The 17937-nt window shown below is 67.0% G+C and overlaps 2 protein-coding genes across 4 annotated transcripts; one reads left to right on the top strand and one right to left on the bottom strand.

Moving 5' to 3' along the window:
• The first annotated feature begins 2333 nt into the window (after positions 1–2333).
• Positions 2334–10202, top strand: GRIN3B (glutamate ionotropic receptor NMDA type subunit 3B). 2 transcript variants are annotated; one of them, XM_016126590.2, is made up of 9 exons: positions 2334–3088; positions 4674–5266; positions 5686–6718; positions 8114–8259; positions 8331–8446; positions 8587–8738; positions 9046–9210; positions 9290–9345; positions 9582–10202. In XM_016126590.2, the coding sequence occupies exons 1-9, from the start codon at positions 2678–2680 to the stop codon at positions 9982–9984; spliced, it is 3075 nt and encodes a 1024-aa protein (XP_015982076.2). In that variant the 5' UTR covers positions 2334–2677; the 3' UTR covers positions 9985–10202. The 2 variants fall into 2 exon arrangements, with proteins under 2 accessions (XP_015982076.2, XP_036090140.1); XM_036234247.1 differs by having other exon boundaries at positions 8587–9210; positions 9582–9985.
• On the bottom strand, positions 10131–16620 carry TMEM259 (transmembrane protein 259). Of its 2 annotated transcripts, none has more exons than XM_016126685.2 (11): positions 16238–16620; positions 13447–13725; positions 13016–13115; positions 12707–12817; positions 12388–12510; positions 12187–12287; positions 12040–12097; positions 11834–11914; positions 11615–11747; positions 11442–11541; positions 10131–11362 (listed from the first exon to the last, which is right to left on the bottom strand). In XM_016126685.2, exons 1-11 carry the CDS (start codon positions 16463–16465, stop codon positions 10808–10810), a joined length of 1869 nt encoding a protein of 622 aa, XP_015982171.1. In that variant the 5' UTR covers positions 16466–16620; the 3' UTR covers positions 10131–10807. The 2 variants fall into 2 exon arrangements, with proteins under 2 accessions (XP_015982171.1, XP_015982170.1); XM_016126684.2 differs by having other exon boundaries at positions 11834–11917; positions 16238–16593.
• Between the last annotated feature and the right edge of the window lie 1317 nt (positions 16621–17937).

Genomic DNA, 17937 nt, shown 5'->3' with positions numbered 1-17937 from the left:
CGCCTGGCAGCCTCCCTAGGTCTGGATTTTTCCGTAGGGCAGTGGCTGAGCCCCCACATATTCCCAGGGCCAAAGCTCCCCCCTCAGGGCCACTGCGACACTGTTTTGGGGGTGCCCCGGGCAGGGAAGGAGGGTCTCATGTTCTGACTCAGGCCTGAAGGGGTGTAGGGCGCGTCAATGTGCAAACTGTGCGTGTCCGCACCGCCTGTTCAGTGTAGGTCGGAAGGTCACCCTTCTGCAGGCCGCAGTGAGAGGGCTCAGAGGGGCTTGGCCAGCCTGCCACGCCCCTTGCAGACATCACAGGGGCAGGCCTGCTGACCTCCCCACCCGGCCTGAAGTCCCTGTGAAGTGTCAGGTGAGCCAGGCCCAGCTCTGAGACTCAGTTTCCTTTAAAAAGGGTTGTCCCCTTCCTGAGCCTGCAAGGGCCCTTGCAGAGCTTGTGTCCAGCTGGTGTGTGGCAGGGCAGGTGGGTGACACACAGCCCGCAGGAAACGGTGTCCTCGTCTAGTCTATGAGAATCACTGTGCATACGCCTTAGCTCAATGCAGCCCCCAGTCCAGGGCCATCACTGCTGGGTGGAGATGCCCACGAGCCCCCAATACAGGCGACTCCGGTGTGCCGGCCGTTGCTATGCCACAGCGAGATGCCACCTCACCTGCCGGGAAAGCAAGTGTCCAGGTGGAGGTGGCGAAACCAGCCCCTTGGCCGTGGCTGGTGGGGCAGCCGCAGTGGCAAATTAACTGATGGTTCCTCAAAAACTCGAGCACTGTGTGACCCGACAGTCTCGCTTCTGGTGGATGGATGCCCAGAAGGACCAGAGCAGAGACCTGAGGCCTTTGCACACCTGTGTTCACAGCTGTGTTTGCTCAATGGCCAGAAGGTGAATGCCGCCGGTGTCCACCCGTGGCAGAGGGGTAAACAACGTGGTCCTTCCAGACAGTGGAACGTTATTGAGCCTTGAAAAGAACAGACACCCTGACATCTACAACGTGGGCGACCCTCGAGGACATACTCTTAAGACAAGCCACAGAAGGTCAATGTGTGTTGACTGACTTGAGCATGCTCTAGGGAACCAGATGATGGTGAGGAATGTGTCCTTTTCCCGGACGGGTACCTGTTCTGAGGGCTCATGCTGTCAGAGGGACCATCCCCCAAGGGTGGGACAAGGCCCAGATGGTTCTGAGGACACTATAACCCAGAACCAGGGCAGATGGGGAGCTTGCTGGTGTGATGGTGGCCTCAGGCAGGGAAGGGCCCAGAGTCCAGGACCCTTGGGGACCTCATGGTCCTGGGATGCTTGGTCAGGTGACTGGATGAGATGGGATCCTTGTCACCTGGAACCCAGCCTCCCAGCCCTCATTATGGTCACTTCAAATGTCAATCCTTAATGCTGGCTGGCACTTGGCATTGTTTAATGGAGGTTTCTCCTGCCCTCTAACGCTGGCTCCAAAAGAGAATGTGTGTGAGCGAAACAAGTGCATGCAGATCCATCCCAGCGTCGGAGCCGGAAGGTTCCATGAGGGGCGCCTGCCCTCACGTTCTCCAACCCCTCCCCAGGGAGGACGGCGTGAGAGAATCCCCCGCGGGGTGCCGGTGCCCCGGCTTCTGCTGGTGCCCATTCTGCACCTGCCGCACGTGTGGGCGACGGGGACCTGGGGAGGGAGGGAGGCCCTGAGAACACAGGAAGGCTCGGGGGTTGGTAGACAGCAGGGAGCTACAGAAGGTTCTGGAGCAGTGGAGGGTGATGGAACCAAGGGTCCTTATCTGAGCAGTTACTCAAGCAACAAGCAATGGCAGCGTCCCTACTGTGTGTAAGCCCTGGGGACAGTGGTTGCCAAGCCGGACCCCCGGCCCCTCCCAGAGTTGAGTGGGGGTGACGGCCAGTAACTAATGGATAAATGACAAGGCGGCAGCGCCTGGAGGAGTGGATGAAGGTGGGGGCGCTCACGTGTGGCGGGGGCGCTCTGCACCTTTCCGGGAGACGAGCAGAGGACGCTTCTCAGCAGGGCGTCCGGGTCTGGGAAGGTGATGAGTTCTCTGGTCCCAGTCCCCGCCCCCAGCTAGAGGACGGGAACTCTGTCCTCCAGCTTCCCCGCAGACGCTCGGCTGGGTTCCCCAGGGTGCGTGAGAGCACACTCAGGGGGGGTCGGTGCGAGTGCACGCTGCTTCCTGGAGGCGGGAGGTGCTGCCGTGTGACCATGGAGGCAAATCTTGCGCCTTCCTGGGCCTTGGTTTCCCTGATGGAACGATGGGCCACAGTCCCAGGCGGGGGGTGGGGGGGGGGATAAGGGGGTGGAGTGGAGCAGGGTGAATGTGTGGACCGTTTTTGACCCCAATCTCTCCCTGGTGTCAAGGCTCAGTTTGCTCCTCCGTGGAATGCGTAAACTGCCCTGGCGCGCAGCGGGGACGCGCCGCGGTTATGTCCCGCCCCCGCCCGGCGCACGTGGCCGTCTGAGCCTGCGTTTCCCGCCCTGGGCAGTGGGGCCCACCCTTCTCTAGTGGGTCGCTAGCGCTGGGGAACCGGGAGGAGATAAGGGCGGGCGCAGGTCGGTGCGGTTGGACAGGGAGGGGTGCTCCGGCCGCGGGGGCGGGGGAGGGAGGCCTGGGCGGGACGCGACCCCGCCTCCACGAGTGGCACCGGCGTCTCCGCCCCCCGGCGCCCGCCTGCAACTTTAGGATGGAGTTTGTGCGGATGCTGTGGCTCGGCCTGGCGCTGGCGCTGGGGCCCGGGCCCGCCGGGGGCCACCCGCAGCCATGCGGCGTCCTGGCGCGCCTGGGGGCTTCGGTCCGCTTGGGCGTCCTCCTGCCCCGCGCGCCCGCCGCCCGCGCCCGCGCGCGCGCAGCCCTGCTGCCGCCGTTGCCGTACAACCTGAGCCTGGAGCTGGTGGACGTCGCGCCCCCCGCCCGCGACCCCGCTTCGCTGGCCCGCGGCCTGTGCCGGACGCTGGAGGCGCCAGGGGTGGTGGCGGTGCTCGCTTTCCCCGAGGCGCGGCCGGAGCTGCTGCAGCTGCACTTCTTAGCGGCCGCGACCGAGACCCCCGTGCTCAGCGTGCTGCGGCGGGAGGCGCGCACGCCCCTCGGCGCCCCGGTAGGCGCGACGCTGGGAGTCAGGGCGCACGGGGACCCGGGGTGCGGATGAGGGATTCTCTGGGGCGCGCGGGACTCGGAATTCTGGACGGCAAATGCAGGAGTCCCGTGGACATCCAGGTGTCTGGGTGACGGAGGCCCCGGGCTTGTGGGACCTGGAGCCCTGATGCTCCCGAAGAGCGGGGACCCGGACTGGGGGCAGGAGCCCAGGGCCGTGGGGACCTAGAGTCGTGGACCCGCCGTTCAGGAACCCTGCAGGACACCTCTGGGATCTGGCTGGTGGAATCCACAGGAAGCCCGCTTGGGGGCGCGTGACTCTGTGCAGACCCCTTCCTTGAGCCTTGGTGGTGGGGTCCTGACCCTGCGGCCCCCACCCCCGTCGGCCCCAGGACTTGTCCCCTGTCCGAGCGCGCAGCCGCGGGGCCCTTCCGGGTCCGAGGGTGCTGTCCAGCTCCTACCGTGCAGGACCGCGGGGCTGACAAGGGGACACGGGGCTCTTGTTCAAGCTCCAGGGGTGGCCCTTCTGGGGTCACCGTGCACCCGGTCGCTCCAAAGCCCGCCCCCTCTCCAGCCCTTGGAGCAGATTTTCCTTGTAAGTTCCCCAGACCTCCCGCTCCCAGACTGGGATTGGAGTCAAACAGAAAAGGAGAGAAAGAGGAGGGAAGGGTAACCGGCAGGGCCCTGGGCGGCCCACCGAGACGGGGGAGAGCCCTCCTCCTCACCCAACGCTGGGGCCGCGGCGGCCGGTGAGGCCCCTCTCCCTCCAGACCCCCCTGCAGGCTGTCTTTCTCCCCGTGGTGGGACACCCCGCCCCTGGAGGTGGCCAGGGTCTCACCCTGCCGTCCCTCTGTCTCCTCCCCGTGGGAGCGATGCAGGACCCAAATCCAGGTCTGTGGTGCCCTCTGCTGTCGCTTCCATGAACTGCAGTTGGAACTATCCAGTGGCAGGGCCGCCTCCCCCCTTCCGCCTGTATTCAAGCACTGGGCGCCCTGTCCCCTTCTACCTTAGGTATCTGGCAAAGCTCTCTAGGCCTTCACAGGCTGAGCAAACCCGGCAGGACTTTCTTGGTGCCACTGGGCACAAAGGGGCCCTCAGCCCCTGGCTTGCCTGGCACAGGGGAAGTGAGGTGTAGGGGGTTCCTAAGAAGTACTGTGGCTCGGTTCCAAGCATGGGGCACCAGCAGATTCATGATCATGGAGGGGCTCCCAATGGGAGGAGGGGGTGAAGTCAGGCTGGGGGTCCCGGAGGGGAGCTGGGATGGGGGATGGGATGCCCAAGTAGAGTGGGGTCAACAGGCCGAGTCTGGATGGGCGTGTAGGACTTGGCTGACATACAGGGAGAACAGTATTCCAGGTGGGGTGCCACCAGGGTGGCCAGGGACACGAGAAGGCTCTGAACGTCCGGTCGGGGAGGCGGGGCTTTGTGCCGAAGGCCATGGGGAGCCGGGGCGGGTTTAGGGCACGGGGAGGAGGCAGGCCCCGCGGTCCAGTTATCAAGGTGACCTCTGGGAACACCGAGCGCTGGAGTGGGAAGGGTGCACGGGGACCCGGGGGCGCCAGCCCTAACTGCGACCACCCCCTTCCCAGAACCCATTCCACCTGCAGCTGCACTGGGCCAGCCCCCTGGAGATGCTGCTGGACGTGCTGGTGTCTGTGCTGGAGGCACATGCCTGGGAAGACGCCGGCCTGGCGCTCTGCCGTGTGCGGGACCCCGGCGGCCTGGTGGCCCTCTGGACAAGTCGGGCCGGCCGGGCCCCCAAGGTCGTGCTGGACCTGAGCCGGCTGGACGTGGGGGACGCAGGGCTGCAGGCCCGCCTGGCCCCGCTGGGGGTGCGGGCCGGGGGCTCGGCCCCGGTGTCCGTGGCCGTGCTGCTCGGATGCGAAGTGGCCGCCACCCGTCGGGTGCTGGAGGCTGCGCCCCGTGGGCCCAGCTGGCTGCTGGGCACGCCGCTGCCTGCTGAGGCGCTGCCCACCGAGGGCCTGCCGCCCGGGCTGCTGGCACTGGGCGAGGTGGCTCCACCGCCTCTGGAGGCCACCATCCACGATGCGGTGGAGCTGGTGGCCCGGGCGCTGGGCAGTGCGGCCCGCACGCAGCCGGAGCACGCCTTCCTGCCTGCCGCGGCCAGCTGCCAGGACCCGCAGCCGGGTGGGCCCAAGGCCACCGGCCGCCTCTTGGCCCGGTGAGTGGGCACCCGCTGGGAAGGATGTGCAGCCCCACATGGAGCCACCTCTGCCCGCAGTGAGGGGGAACCTGGCACTTCCACTGCGCCAGGCCCTGTGGCCTCACAGGACGGCGCTTTGTCCCCGTAGGTGAAAGCAGAGCCTGAGAAGGGGGCTCTGGCGGGGGGCTGACCAGCCACTCTGGGAGGGCCGGAGAGGGCCGGAGGGCAGGGGCAAGTCTGCAGGCGTGTGTCCCCACCGGACCCCGGGGGAGCTGTGGCGGGCGGCCAGCACCCCGGAGCTGGGGGGCCCCCTCCATCCCACTGGTACAGAGCTCTGGTGCGGGGACACGACGGAGTACCCTGGCCCCCGGTGTGCGCTGGGGGGTGCTGGGCTTCACTGGGGCTCCCGTGGCCTGATACCTGTCACCTCCTGCCAGGTTCCTAGGCAACACGTCCTTCGAGGGCCGCACGGGGCCAGTGTGGGTGACCAGCTCCTCACAGGTGCACGTGGCCCGGCACTTCCGGGTGTGGAGCCTGCGCCATGACCCTCTGGGCGCCCCGGCCTGGGCCACCCTGGGCAGCTGGCGGGACGGGCGGCTGGAGCTGGAGCCAGGGGTCGCCGCCGTGCGGCCCCGAGCCCCACAGGGAGCCGGGGCGCGGGCCAAGCTGCGCGTGGTGACGCTGGTGGAGCACCCGTTTGTGTTCACCCGCGAGCCGGACGAGGACGGGCAGTGCCCGGCCGGGCAGCTGTGCCTGGCGCCCGGCACCAACGACTCGGCCACGCTGGACGCGCTGTTTGCCGCGCTGGCCAACGGCTCGGCGCCCCGCGCCCTGCGCAGCTGCTGCTACGGCTACTGCATCGACCTGCTCGAGCGCCTGGCGGAGGACATGGCCTTCAGCTTCGAGCTGTACATCGTGGGTGACGGCAAGTACGGCGCCCTGCGGGACGGCCGCTGGACCGGCCTGGTGGGCGACCTGCTGGCCGGCCGGGCCCACATGGCGGTCACCAGCTTCAGCATCAACTCGGCCCGCTCGCAGGTGGTGGACTTCAGCAGCCCCTTCTTCTCCACCAGCCTGGGCATCATGGTGCGGGCGCGGGACACGGCCTCGCCCCTCGGCGCCTTCACGTGGCCGCTGCACTGGTCCATGTGGCTGGGCGTCTTCGCGGCCCTGCACCTCACGGCGCTCTTCCTCACGCTGTACGAGTGGCGCAGCCCCTACGGCCTGACGCCCCGCGGCCGGAACCGCGACACCGTCTTCTCCTGCTCCTCGGCCCTCACCCTCTGCTACGCCATACTGTTCGGGCGCACGGTGTCCAGCAAGACGCCCAAGTGCCCTGCGGGCCGTCTGCTCATGAACCTGTGGGCCATCTTCTGCCTGCTCGTGCTGTCCAGCTACACGGCCGACCTGGCCGCCGTCATGGTCGGGGACAAGACTTTCGAGGAGCTGTCGGGGATCCACGACCCCAAGGTGGGCAGCCACGGGGGGCGGGGGGGCCGGAGCTGGGAGGTCAACCCACTGGCCGTCCACATCCACAAACATCGACTGAACACCTAGGGTGTGCCAGGCACTGGGGACCCAGCTGGGACAAATCAGGGTGGGGGGCAGGAGGACATGACAAGAATCATGCTGCGTGAGATGGTAACGCAGAGGAACAAAAGTACGGCCAAGTGGGGACACAGCAGTCGTGGAAGGAGCCTTTCCTCAGCAGGGTCGGGAATGTCTCCGGGAGGGGGTGACAGCGAGGGACTTTTAAGAAGACAGAGAGGAGCGAGCACAGCCCGTTCAAAGGCCCTGGGGCAGGACGGTCCCCGATGTGCTGGAGAAACAGCGAGGGGCCTGAGTGGCTACAGAGTGAGCGAGACAAGGAGGGCGGGGGCAGGTCGCGCAGGGCCCGTGGGTGCAGGAGGTCCTGAGCCCCATGACAGACCCGCGCCGGGCGCCCCGGAGGGCTGTGGCCTGCACAGGGCCACACCTCAGACCGCGTATTCTTCGATGAAAACATCCTGAGTATCCCTGAGTGGAGAGCAGGGAGACGGCCACTGCCCAGCCAGAAATCAAGTCCCCGCCCCTCGCAGCTCCCACTGCCCCTGCCGCGGGGTCACCGCGAGGCAAACCAGACCCTGTGTCCTGTCACCGTAAACATGCCGCAGTTCTGACAAACAGGCGCCCTTCTATCCTCCCCGTGGTTTGACTCTGGACCTTCAACACGCAGACACTGCGCGCGGCAGGAGCCGCAGCTCTGGGTTCTCCCCACCCCTGCCCCCAGCGTTTGTTGGAGAGTTTATTTTCCTGCGTGACATCTCTCCCCGCCCCGTTTGGATCCCGCTGATTGCACCCCCCCAGCGGCCTTTAGCCTGTTCCGCTGCCCCCACCACGGCATCTGTAAACTAGCGCCGGCCCATGCCACAGCCACTGGCCAGGCGCGGCTAGTTCTCAAACGCAGCGACACGCAAGTGCTCGACAGCACGGGCACAGAGCACTCATCGTGAGAAATTCCCCGGGGCACGGCTCCCGCAAGTGGCTTTGCGGGCGCGTTGGTCCCTTGAGAGCAGCCACGCTAGGGAGCGCGGGGACTACGAAGCTGGGGGCGGGGGCTGCGCCAGCCCCCGCGTGACACGGCGGGCGTGGGAGGCTTTGGCGAAGGCGGTGCGGGGAACGGCCCGGGCTGGTCCTGGGTGCTCGGGGTGTGAGTGGAGCCCACTGGTCGTCACGCCGAGGGGGCTCCTGGCACAGCGAGGGCTGGGGGGCTAGAGACGCTGGCTCGGCACCCCAGCCGTAGGGCCCCTGCGGAGGGCGGGCACTGGCCGGGGCCGCGGCGGAGCGGGGGTGGGCGCTGACCGCTGCCGGGTCGCGGGCCCGCAGCTGCACCACCCGTCCCAGGGCTTCCGCTTCGGCACCGTGCGGGAGAGCAGCGCCGAGGCCTACATCAAGAAGAGCTTCCCCGAGATGCACGCGCACATGCGGCGCCACAGCGCGCCCACCACGCCCCGCGGCGTCGCCATGCTCACGTGAGGCGGGGGGCGGGGCGGCGGGGCGCCCCCGCCGGGGCGGCCGCTCACCCCTACCCTGACCCCTGCAGGAGCGACCCCCCAAAGCTCAACGCCTTCATCATGGACAAGGCGCTCCTGGACTACGAGGTCTCCATCGACGCCGACTGCAGACTGCTCACCGTGGGCAAGCCCTTCGCCATCGAGGGTGAGGGGCCTCTGGGACCAGTGATCCCGGGGCAGCGCGGAGCCTCTGAGGGCTAGGGGTCGAGGCGAGGGCATGGCTTGCCAGGGGCTGTGTCCAAGTGGCCCCAACTTGCACACACACAAACCCCCCCCCACCTCCAGGCTACGGCATCGGACTGCCGCAGAACTCGCCGCTCACCTCCATCCTGTCGGAGTTCATCAGCCGCTACAAGTCCTCTGGCTTCATGGACCTGCTGCATGACAAGTGGTACAAGATGGTGCCTTGCGGGAAGCGTGTGTTTGCCGTCACAGAGGTGGGGCAGGGCCCGGGACGCAAGGTGGGGGCAGGTGCGGGGGCCCTGAGCCTGCGTGGGCCTCGGCTGAGGTGGCCTGCCCCCTCATTCCCAAGCCGCATTTTCTTTTCGTGCACTTGTGTTCACCCTTCGAAACCCGACCTCCAGTGCCCTTTCCCTGTGACACCTTGCTCCAGGACATGGAGCCCGACCCACCCAGGCAGACACAGCCCCCAAGCCGTCTTTGGGCCAACCTCAGTGCCCCGCCAGGCCAGGGCTCCGCAGGTGTCCGCCCTGACCGCGAGGCGCCCGTTGTCGCCTGCCGCAGACCCTGCAGATGGGCGTCTGCCACTTCTCCGGGCTCTTCGTGCTGCTCGGCCTGGGCCTGGCCAGCGCCCTGCTCGGCTCGCTGGGCGAGCTCGTCTGCTACCACGTGGCGCTGCCTCGCATCCGAAGGGCCGACGGGCTGCAGTACTGGCTGCACACGAGCCAGGTGAGGGCGGCTGGTGGCCGGCGGGCACGGCAGCCTGCTCACCTGGCCCGACACCACCCAGCTTCCGTTTGGTTCACAGAGAATCCACCGTGCCCTCAACACGGAGCGGCCCGATGCGCAGGAGCCCGAACTGAGGTGCGGGGCCCCGGAGTTGCTCTCACCCCGCCAGCTCCCATGACCGCCTTCAGGCCAGCCCCTTAGACCTCCACCCCCATGTCCCTTCCCGGAGGGCTGGACGGCTCTGTCCACGCCTCCCACCACCAGGGCCTCCTCAAGGACCCAGCCCCAGGGCAGAGCAGGGCCAGGGGTGAAACGTGGCTGCCCTTTTATCCGGCAACACTGCTCCCGCCCCATCCATCCTCCCTCTTCAGGCGTCCGGAGGAACAAGAGGACACGCCAGTCGCCCCTGCGGGGCCCGGAGGCTGGACACGGGTGCGGCGGGCTGTGGTAAGGGGGCGTCGCGTGCGCTTTCTGCTGGAGCCGGCCGTGGCCGCTGCTGCACCCACCGGGGACGCGGACGCGGAGGAGGCTGGGCCGACCGAGGGCCCCGCCTGGCTCTGCTCCAACGGCCAGCCGCCCGCTGCCCACGGGCTCACGGGGGAGCTGGAGGAGCTGGAGCGGCACATTGCTAGCACGAGGGCGCGGCTCCGTCGAGCGCTGCTGCGGCACGGGGAACTCCTGACCCAGCTCCGAGGCCGCACCGACGATCGGCCGCTGCGCCTGCTCCAGACCCGCCGGGAAGCGACTGCTCCTGCCGCCTCCACAGGCAGCTAGCGAGGCGGCCCCGCCCCGCCGCCCCGCCGCCCCGCCGCCCCGCCGCCCCGCCGCCCCGCCGCCCCGGCCTTGGACGGGGCGGAGCCCACGCCGGAGCATGCGCAGCCGCCAACCTCAGCCCCACGCACAGGCAGACACCGGCCTGATGCTGTCAACAGACAGTTTATTCTATGTACAAACACCATTTCGTACACGGCAATTAAAGAGACGGAATGAGCGCTCCGCAGTCCTCACTGAGTCACTTGGCTTGGCCTGAGGCCCTTTCCCACCCCAACAGGGCTGGACCCCAGCGCCTGGCTACTACCTTCAACGTTGGCGCTCACGCCACTCCCTGTGCCACAGGCGCCAGCCCTGCCCTCACTGGACCCCAGCCCCAGTGTGTGCACACGCGCATGGGGGCAGGAGCCATGAAAAAGGCACTGCGCACTACGAGCACCAGCCTAGGGGCTGGGACAGTGACCACAACCCCCGCCCGTGTTCACCTGGCTCAGGGACCTGCCAGACTCTGCCCCCAGGTACGGCTGGCTCACTGCAGACTGTCACCAAACCCTTCCAAAACCTTCAGTGGAGTCCCCACCCCCGTCTCCTGCCCTGGTTCATCCACCTGCCTTGATCTGCTAGCTGAAGGAGCCCACCACAAGGGCAGGCCCCAAGCCCAGGAGAGAGGAGCCCGCCCCTAGGCAAACCAGATGGAAACTGCACAAAGCAGGCTGGGCAGTCCCCAGACACCGGTGACAGCCTCCCTGACCCCAAGGGCCCCAGCCAGGTCACATCCAGCCCGTCTGGACAGCCAGGGACAGAGGCGCTCTCAGCTGCCAAGGACTCAGGAGCCATCCTCAGGGAGCGCGTCTGCTGGGGCCGTGGACTCAGGGCTGGGCCCACGCACCCCAGCAGCCAAAGGGGCTGTGTCAGGTGCTGAGGAGTTGCTTGGGGGGACACTGTCCTGGGGGAGCTGGGGGCCTTGAGGGAGCCCCCCGCCTGGGCTCAGGGAGCCGGCTGCCCGCCTCTCCAGGAGGGAGGTGCTCAGGCCGGACAAGAAGGAGGCATCTGTGATGATGGCAGCGGTCTCCGCCATCCAACCCAGGTCACCACTGGCCGCCGCAGCCACCGAGGCTGCCGCAGCCACCAGGGAGCTGGGCGCCTCGCCCACAGGTCCTGGGACCGTGCCAGCCCCTGGCGAGCCAGGGCCCAGGGCGGGGGGCTGGCCGGCGGGGGCCGCGGCAGTGGCCGGGGTGCCCCCATTGTTGTTGAGGTCGTCTGGCAGCGCCGTGGGGGTGCCAGGGCCCAGCGGTGGCGCCTGCAGCAGCATCTCCTGGATCCGGATCTGCTGCAGGATGGCAGGCAGCTCGTAGTGGTGGAAGAAGTAGATCATGGAATGCTAGGGGCGGGGAGACACAGGTCAGGCGCCGCCCGTGGCCCACCTGCCGCAGGCGGCCCTGGGAGCCAGGGGGCCTCACCTGGATGAAGAGCCAGGAGGTGACCAGGGCCAGGCTGCTGTACTGCCCGTTGAAGCGGTAGTGGTACGCGTAGAAGGCGAAGTGGTACAGGTAGAAGAACCTGTGAGGGCCATGGTGAGCGCCCCCCGCCGCGCCCCGCCCGCCCCCCGCGCCCCGCCGCCCGCGGCCCTCACCGCAGCCAGTGCCTCTTGCTGGTGTTGGTGTGGCAGCAGATGGCGTCGTACTGGTCGGCCAGCCACACGATGAGGATGATGTAGAAGGCGGTGGTGGTGTCATTGAAGAACTCCGACATGATGGCCTCCATCCCTGCGGGAGGCCACGGTCAGGGGCACCCAGCGAGGAGGCTGGGGACACGGGGAGGGGTGGTGGGGGGCGGGCGGAGGGGTCCTCACCCACAAGGGCCAGGATGACGGTCAGCAGGGGCGCTGCAGGGAAGGCGATGGCCATGTTCATCTCCAGCATCTGCAGGAGGTCCACTGCGGGCAGAGGGTGGCGGCGGGCAGACCGGGTGAGGCGGCCTCGGGGTGGGGGCTGGGGCAGGGGGCCACGGGGGCCGGGGGCTGAGCCCGCCCTCCTTCGGCCGGGCGGAGAGACTCACCAATGAAGACGAAGATCTGGTGGTGGGAGTAGCGCAGCAGCATGGACACGCTCAGCGTCTGCGGGGAGGCCGAGTGAGGCCGGGAGGGCGGCCCGCCCTGCGCCCTGCCCCCCCGCGCCCCCCGCCTGCCCTGCCCCATGCACTCACGAAGATGACCATGATGACGAAGGCGGCCAGGTAGGACGTGCGGGCCATCCACATGCTCACGAAGCGGTAGTGCTCGCCCGACACCACGTTCCGCAGGAAGCCTGGGAGGGGTGGGGTGGGAGGCTGTGAGCGGCATCGCCCGTCAGCCAGGACCCCCATTCCCCAGCCGTCCCCTGTCCCCAGATCCGGTCCTGGACGCACCCTTGTTCTCCTCATTCTCTGCTAGGCCCTTCACGCTGGACATGAGAATGTCATCGTAGCCCAGGAACTCGGCTAGCAACAGGCGGCTGAAACGGTCCCCGAAGCACTGGTCCCGTGTGGGGTCTGTGGGTGGCATGCGACGGGGGTGTGTCTGATAAGGCCCCCAGGGGCCTGTTGCCCCACTGGAGCAGTGCCGGGACTGTCTACAGGGGTCAGAGCCTGGGGGAACTGCCTGCGGATGGAGCAGGGATGGCCCCCGGACCTCAGTTTCACGTGTTCCTGGGTCACCCCTGCTCAGGCCCCCTCCCGGGTGACTCACCCAGGGTGACCACCATGACTGGGATGCTGAGCCGCTGCCGTGTGGCCTGAGACAGGCGCAAGAAGCCGTACTCCAGTGAGTACTCCACGATGTACTCATCCTGCGGCCACACTGTGGGCGAGGTGGGCATGACCTGTCAGCCGGCGGGGCCAGGCCTAGCCCACCCACCCACCTTCAGAGGGCCCCAGGGTACAAAGTGGGACCAGACAGGGAGACCTGGGCACAGACCCGTCTCCCTCAGCCCCATGTGCTCCTGACAGCGGGGTGGAGGCTCCCCAGGGGAGCCCGTCTGGCGCCTCAAGCACGCACCTTTCGAGGGTGTCTCAGGAAAGGGGAACTCCTGGCTTTCGTTCAGGGCCTCGGGGCCCCCTGGCGGCTTGAACACCTTGGGCTCGATGTCCAGCTCAAACTGTAGGGCAGTGGGAGGTGGGGCGTCCAGCACTGGGGGCTTTGGCCCACACCTGTCCCACTGCCTGGGAGGACATGTGCTCCTCCCTGGCCACTGTGCCCGAGCAGCCACACCTCCCAAATCGCACCAACGCCAGGCTCCTGACCGTCTCCAGGTGGGGGTCACCTAGCAAGGCCGGCACAGCACTCCTCCCACACGACCCCGCCTCTGACTGTACCAGAGTGTCCCTCCCTGTGGGCCCCTCATCCACCCCAGCCGAGCCTCCCAGGGCCCATCGGCACCCAGAACGGGGCCAAGGCCCTGCAGGTGACAGTCCGCTCAGCCAGCTCACCTGGATGGAGCGGTTCCCTAGCATCTCCATGGTCAGCTCCTCCTCCTCCTCCTCCTCCTCCAGCTCCAGGCCGCGGGGGGCCGCGGCCAGGCCGGGGAAGCTGCTGCGGCCGCCGGCGCAGAACTGCAGGAAGACGGGCGCGCGGCTGGAGTTCTGCTGCACCTCCACGCGCAGGACGCCCTCCCGTGGCCAGTGGTCGCGCACGTGCTCCAGGCAGTTGATGGGCGAGCGGGAGAAGACCACGTGGATGTAGGCGAGGACGAAGAGCACGAACAGCGCCTGGGGCGGGGTGGTCAGTGAGGCCCAAGCTGCCGGGGCCCCCCGAGCCCGCGCGGGGCCCGCCCAGCAGCCTGGGCCCCGGGGGCATCCTGGTCCAAGGGCCTGGCCCTGTCCCGGGGCATCCAGGAGACCCTCTGGGGCACATGTGAAACCCCTACCGTGGGAGAGGCCACCTGACAGGGCTCCAGCAGAGCACATGGCTAGACCAATGGACTGCTCCCATCCTGGGAGGTCCAGCCCAGGTGCTGCTACGCTGCACCGCCCGCTGCCCCCAACAGTTCAGTCCAGCCGCCTCACACTCTGCCTTGTCCTCAGAGCACCACTGACCTCACTGGCTAAAAACAGCCTCCCTTGCCCGCCTGGCACCCTCTGCGCCCCTCCCTCGCTGGCAGGGCCAGCTGGAACTGCAGAGACACAGCCAGCAGGAGCATGCTGCGCCCGCTGGCCCCACCTCTGAGCCATGGTTTTCCCGTCGGTAAAACTGGGACAGCAAAGGTCTGTGGACATATGTGGCTGTCACACCGGGGGTGCTCCTGGCATCAAGGGTATGGGGCCAGCTGCCTCGCCTCCAGTGCCCAGGACAGTCCCCACAGAGAACCGCCAGCCTGATGTCAGAAGTGCCCACGGGGACCTTGCCCACATTGTGACCCGGCACCTTCCACCTGGCTGAAAGTATATCTATGAGGCTCTTTACCTGAGTCTACACACTAGGGACACTGTCCACCTCACCCGCTGACAGTCCTACTTTTTGTGGGGACCCCGCTGGCCGAGTGTTACCTGCCTAGACACTGTGTCCAGAGCATCACCCCTGCGAGTCCTACCTACTCCCCTACTCTTGAAGGGCCCAGCTGACCCAATGTGGCACCCACTTTCCCAGAAAAGGCGGGTGTCAGGCAGCCAGCGACCCCAGTGGCTGCTCAGCCAGCGACCAGAGTGACCCCTTGGCTAGGCCAGCACTGCCTCCTACCACCCCAGCTCCCACACCAAATGCCCGCTCTCCAGGACTCGCTCCCTGTGTGGTCCAAACCACAGCTTGAAAAGCCAGGATCCTGGAGACACCAGCCCCGTCCTCTGTTGTGGACACTGATGCAGGATGGTGGCGAGCTGCCCATGGGGGCCACCAGCACCCCACCCCTTCCATGCCCTGCCTGGAGCCCCGGGGGGTGGTGCCAACGCCGGCCGTGGGACACATGGCCTTCCCTCCGGAGTCTGCCCTGCAGACCGAGCCACGACCAGGTCAGTAAGGCACCCATGTGCATCCTGGCCCGACTACAGGGTGGGGCAAGGCCCTGCCTCTGAGCACACGGATGCGCGCCTGGATTCAGCCACACTTGAAGCTGCGGGCACCCACCCGACTCCCCAGCTGCACGACACCAAGATCTCTGGGCCAACGTGAATTGTTCCCTTTGCTTGCGGCCAAAAGTACCACAGAGGGATGAAAACGAGGGCACCGCTGAGAGCTCAGCAGACAGATGTCGGTGCCCCTGGGCCCCCAGGTCTCAGCACAGAGACCAGAACACACTTGGGGCTCTGCCAGGGGAGAAGGGGGCTGGGGAGATAGTGTGGAAGGCCAGACCAGCCTCCCACCGGCCAGCCTGTATTCCGGCCCCTCTCAACTTGGTGTCTGGGGACCATGGAGTTGGTGATGGCAGTCATGAGGTCTGGAGACCCACAGAGGAGGCAGGAAGTGGTCAAGTGGCCGCCCTGCAACCCAGTCTTGACGCCCTGGGGCTGGCCGTCCCTCCAAGCATCTCCTCCGCCAGCATCAGCCCCCTCCTTGCAGATGAGGGACCTGAGCAGCTGGGCGATGTCAGCACCCCGGGCCCTCCCTGGCAGGACTCTGATAGGAACCTAAACACTGTCTGTAAACCCTTCCTTCAGACCGGACAGGCAGCAGCTGGGACCACTCCTCTGCTCAGGAACCCAGAACCTTGGAGCCCCGCTGGCCCCTTTCTGGGTCCACACCTGAATGAATCCCCTTCTTGGAGGGACCCAAGCCAACACCGGTTCTTCCTGAGTGGCACTCTTGGCTGAAAACTCTGCCACTCGAGGGAGGATGGGAAGGAGGTTCGTGTGTGGCCTCTTGATGTGAGTAGTAGCGCTGGCTGTGACTTTGCCACTAACCCTAGTGAGGTGACCTCAGCTAGGTCACATTCCCCTTTGAGGCTCAGAGGAGAGAGCGCTGGGGTGGGGGCTAGTGGATGGTCCCAAGGACGGGGAGAGCCCCAAGAAAAGGGGAAGCAGAAAGAGGGGGCCGAGTGGGTGTTCCTGGAGTCGGGATCACCGGCCACCTCAGGGGTGAGGCTCGCGCCTTCCAAGGGGGAAGTCTCATAAATGGGGACAGGGCGGGGTGCAGCGCTTAAGGGGTGAATCTCCAAGAGACAGCGCCGGGTCTAGATCTCCGGGTGGGAGGGGTTCAGTGTCCTGGGCGGGGGCGGGGTCAGAGGTCGCAGGCCAGAGGGGGAGGGTCCGGCCGCTGAGGTCAAGGGTCGGTGGTCGGGGCCGCGGTCACCTTGAGCAACACGAAGAACTCGAAGAGACGGCGGAAGGCGGGTGGGAAGAGCCGCGAGTAGGTCACAGCCATTTTGAAGAAGAGCGCGTGGAAGAGACGGTCGCGCACGTTGATGAGCGGGTTGGGGTTGAGGTTAGGGGTGCGGGGCCCGCGCGCGGGGGCCGGGCCTCCGCCGCCGCCGCCGTTGGGCCCGGGCCCCGGAGCCCCGGGCGCCGCGTGCTCCGACATGCCGCCCAGCGTCGCACCCTAACGGCCCGCGGGTCCTCGAGGGCGCCTCCCGGCCGCCATCAGCACTCCTCGCCGCCGCGATACTCACGGCTGCCTGGCCGCCGCCGCCATCTTCCGCCTCCGCGGCCCTGATGACGCCAGCGAGTCGCCGCGCCGGCAAGAGCGGCCCCCCTCCGCCCGCGATGGACGCTGGGATGTCGGCGGCCGTCCCACGGCGGCCCCGCCCCCTCGCCCGACTGCGCCGGGGTGGGGCTGCGTCTGGCCCGCTGTTTTGCATATCGCCTTCCCACAATCCGCAGCGGCCGCGAGGGCGCGCTTGGGCGGTGAAATTGGTCAACATCTGAGTGTCTTTACGTGATCAAAGACACTTAAGTAAGCGCGGCGGTACATGTTTCCTGACGTGGTGCTTTGGTCAGGGAGGCCGAATAAAAGGCTAGATCAGGGACTCTATCTCACCTCAACTGTAAAGTAGTGTTGATTTTGGACTTTAAATACTCCACAGAGAAAGTCGGACGACGTCTCGTTTGGAAGCTGTTGCGAGTCCCCACGCGGTCATCTTGTGATGCCACAGAATTCCCTTAACGCGCACTCGGGCGAGCCTGACGCAACAGGGCGTCGGCGTGCCCTGCCCCCCGGAGGTCAGAGGTTGCACGGCGCTCCGGTGGCTGCCGCGCCCTGAGCCAACCTCCGCACCGCCCGGTGACTGGCAGCAGCAGAGCACGCTCTCGCGTGAGGAGAGAGAGGCGGGCAGAGCCACGCTTTGCAGCCCCTATACTCGTCGCGAGTTGCGGTCCTTTTGCCATCCCCAATAAACCCATCTTTGCTGGCTCTTCCTGCTGCGAACGGGGGGGTCGTTCAGACTGATCAGCGCCCGTCTCCTGCTTCCAAACCGCAGTCTCTGCCCCTGGGGCCGCAGGTGTGCGTCTGCCACCTGCCACCCGCGAGCTTTTGGCCCACGTGGGACGACAGTGGACAGGACTCTGCGAAGCGAACGGAGTGGCCCTGAAAAGTGCCTGGGAGCCGGGGTAGGAGCCCTCAGACCCGCAGTCATGCGCCCCTCTTGGCTGCCCCTACACATGCCCCTCTCCCCCTCATCTTCCAAAAGCCGGGGTGCCTCCTAGCACCCAAGGAGGGAACAGGACCCAACACTCATTGTACGCCAGGTGCTTCCACCGCGCCTTCCACTCCAGGCGCAAAGAGGGGGAGGAGGGAGGCATGGGGCAGGACACTGAGCGGATGCCCTGGAGCAGGGCAGTAGACATGCCAGGCTGCTGCAGACACGTTCAGGGAAATCAGCTTACAGCGTCTAGGGCCTGCCTGCACCATGTGTTGGGGACACAGCAGTGGGCACACAGGCCAGGTCTCTGCCCTCACAGAGCTCTAGGACCAACATGGAGACAGGCCAACAGACAAGGAGGTGTCTGGTCTGACTCCTGATGGTGCGTGTCTGCCCCATTGTGAGGGGCGCAGTT

The sequence above is a fragment of the Rousettus aegyptiacus genome, unplaced genomic scaffold (genome assembly GCF_014176215.1).
Source record: "Rousettus aegyptiacus isolate mRouAeg1 unplaced genomic scaffold, mRouAeg1.p scaffold_m13_p_16, whole genome shotgun sequence".
Classification (NCBI taxonomy): Eukaryota; Metazoa; Chordata; class Mammalia; order Chiroptera; family Pteropodidae; genus Rousettus; species Rousettus aegyptiacus.
This window is presented reverse-complemented; position numbering and strand designations above follow the sequence as displayed.

What these genes read in the sequence shown, in the direction of transcription:
- TMEM259 (XM_016126684.2), bottom strand. Translation starts at nt 16,465, where the DNA reads ATGTCGGAGCACGCGGCGCCCGGGGCTCCGGGGCCCGGGCCCAACGGC. An exon ending in TCCTGAGACACCCTCGAAAG is followed by an intron (nt 12,818 to 13,015) that starts GTGCGTGCTTGA and finishes CCTCGCCCACAG; the next exon opens with TGTGGCCGCAGGATGAGTAC. An exon ending in TCGTCATCATGGTCATCTTC is followed by an intron (nt 12,098 to 12,186) that starts GTGAGTGCATGG and finishes GCCTCCCCGCAG; the next exon opens with ACGCTGAGCGTGTCCATGCT.
- GRIN3B (XM_036234247.1), top strand. Translation starts at nt 2,678, where the DNA reads ATGGAGTTTGTGCGGATGCTGTGGCTCGGCCTGGCGCTGGCGCTGGGG. An exon ending in CGGGGATCCACGACCCCAAG is followed by an intron (nt 6,719 to 8,113) that starts GTGGGCAGCCAC and finishes GCGGGCCCGCAG; the next exon opens with CTGCACCACCCGTCCCAGGG. An exon ending in ACTGGCTGCACACGAGCCAG is followed by an intron (nt 9,211 to 9,289) that starts GTGAGGGCGGCT and finishes TTTGGTTCACAG; the next exon opens with AGAATCCACCGTGCCCTCAA.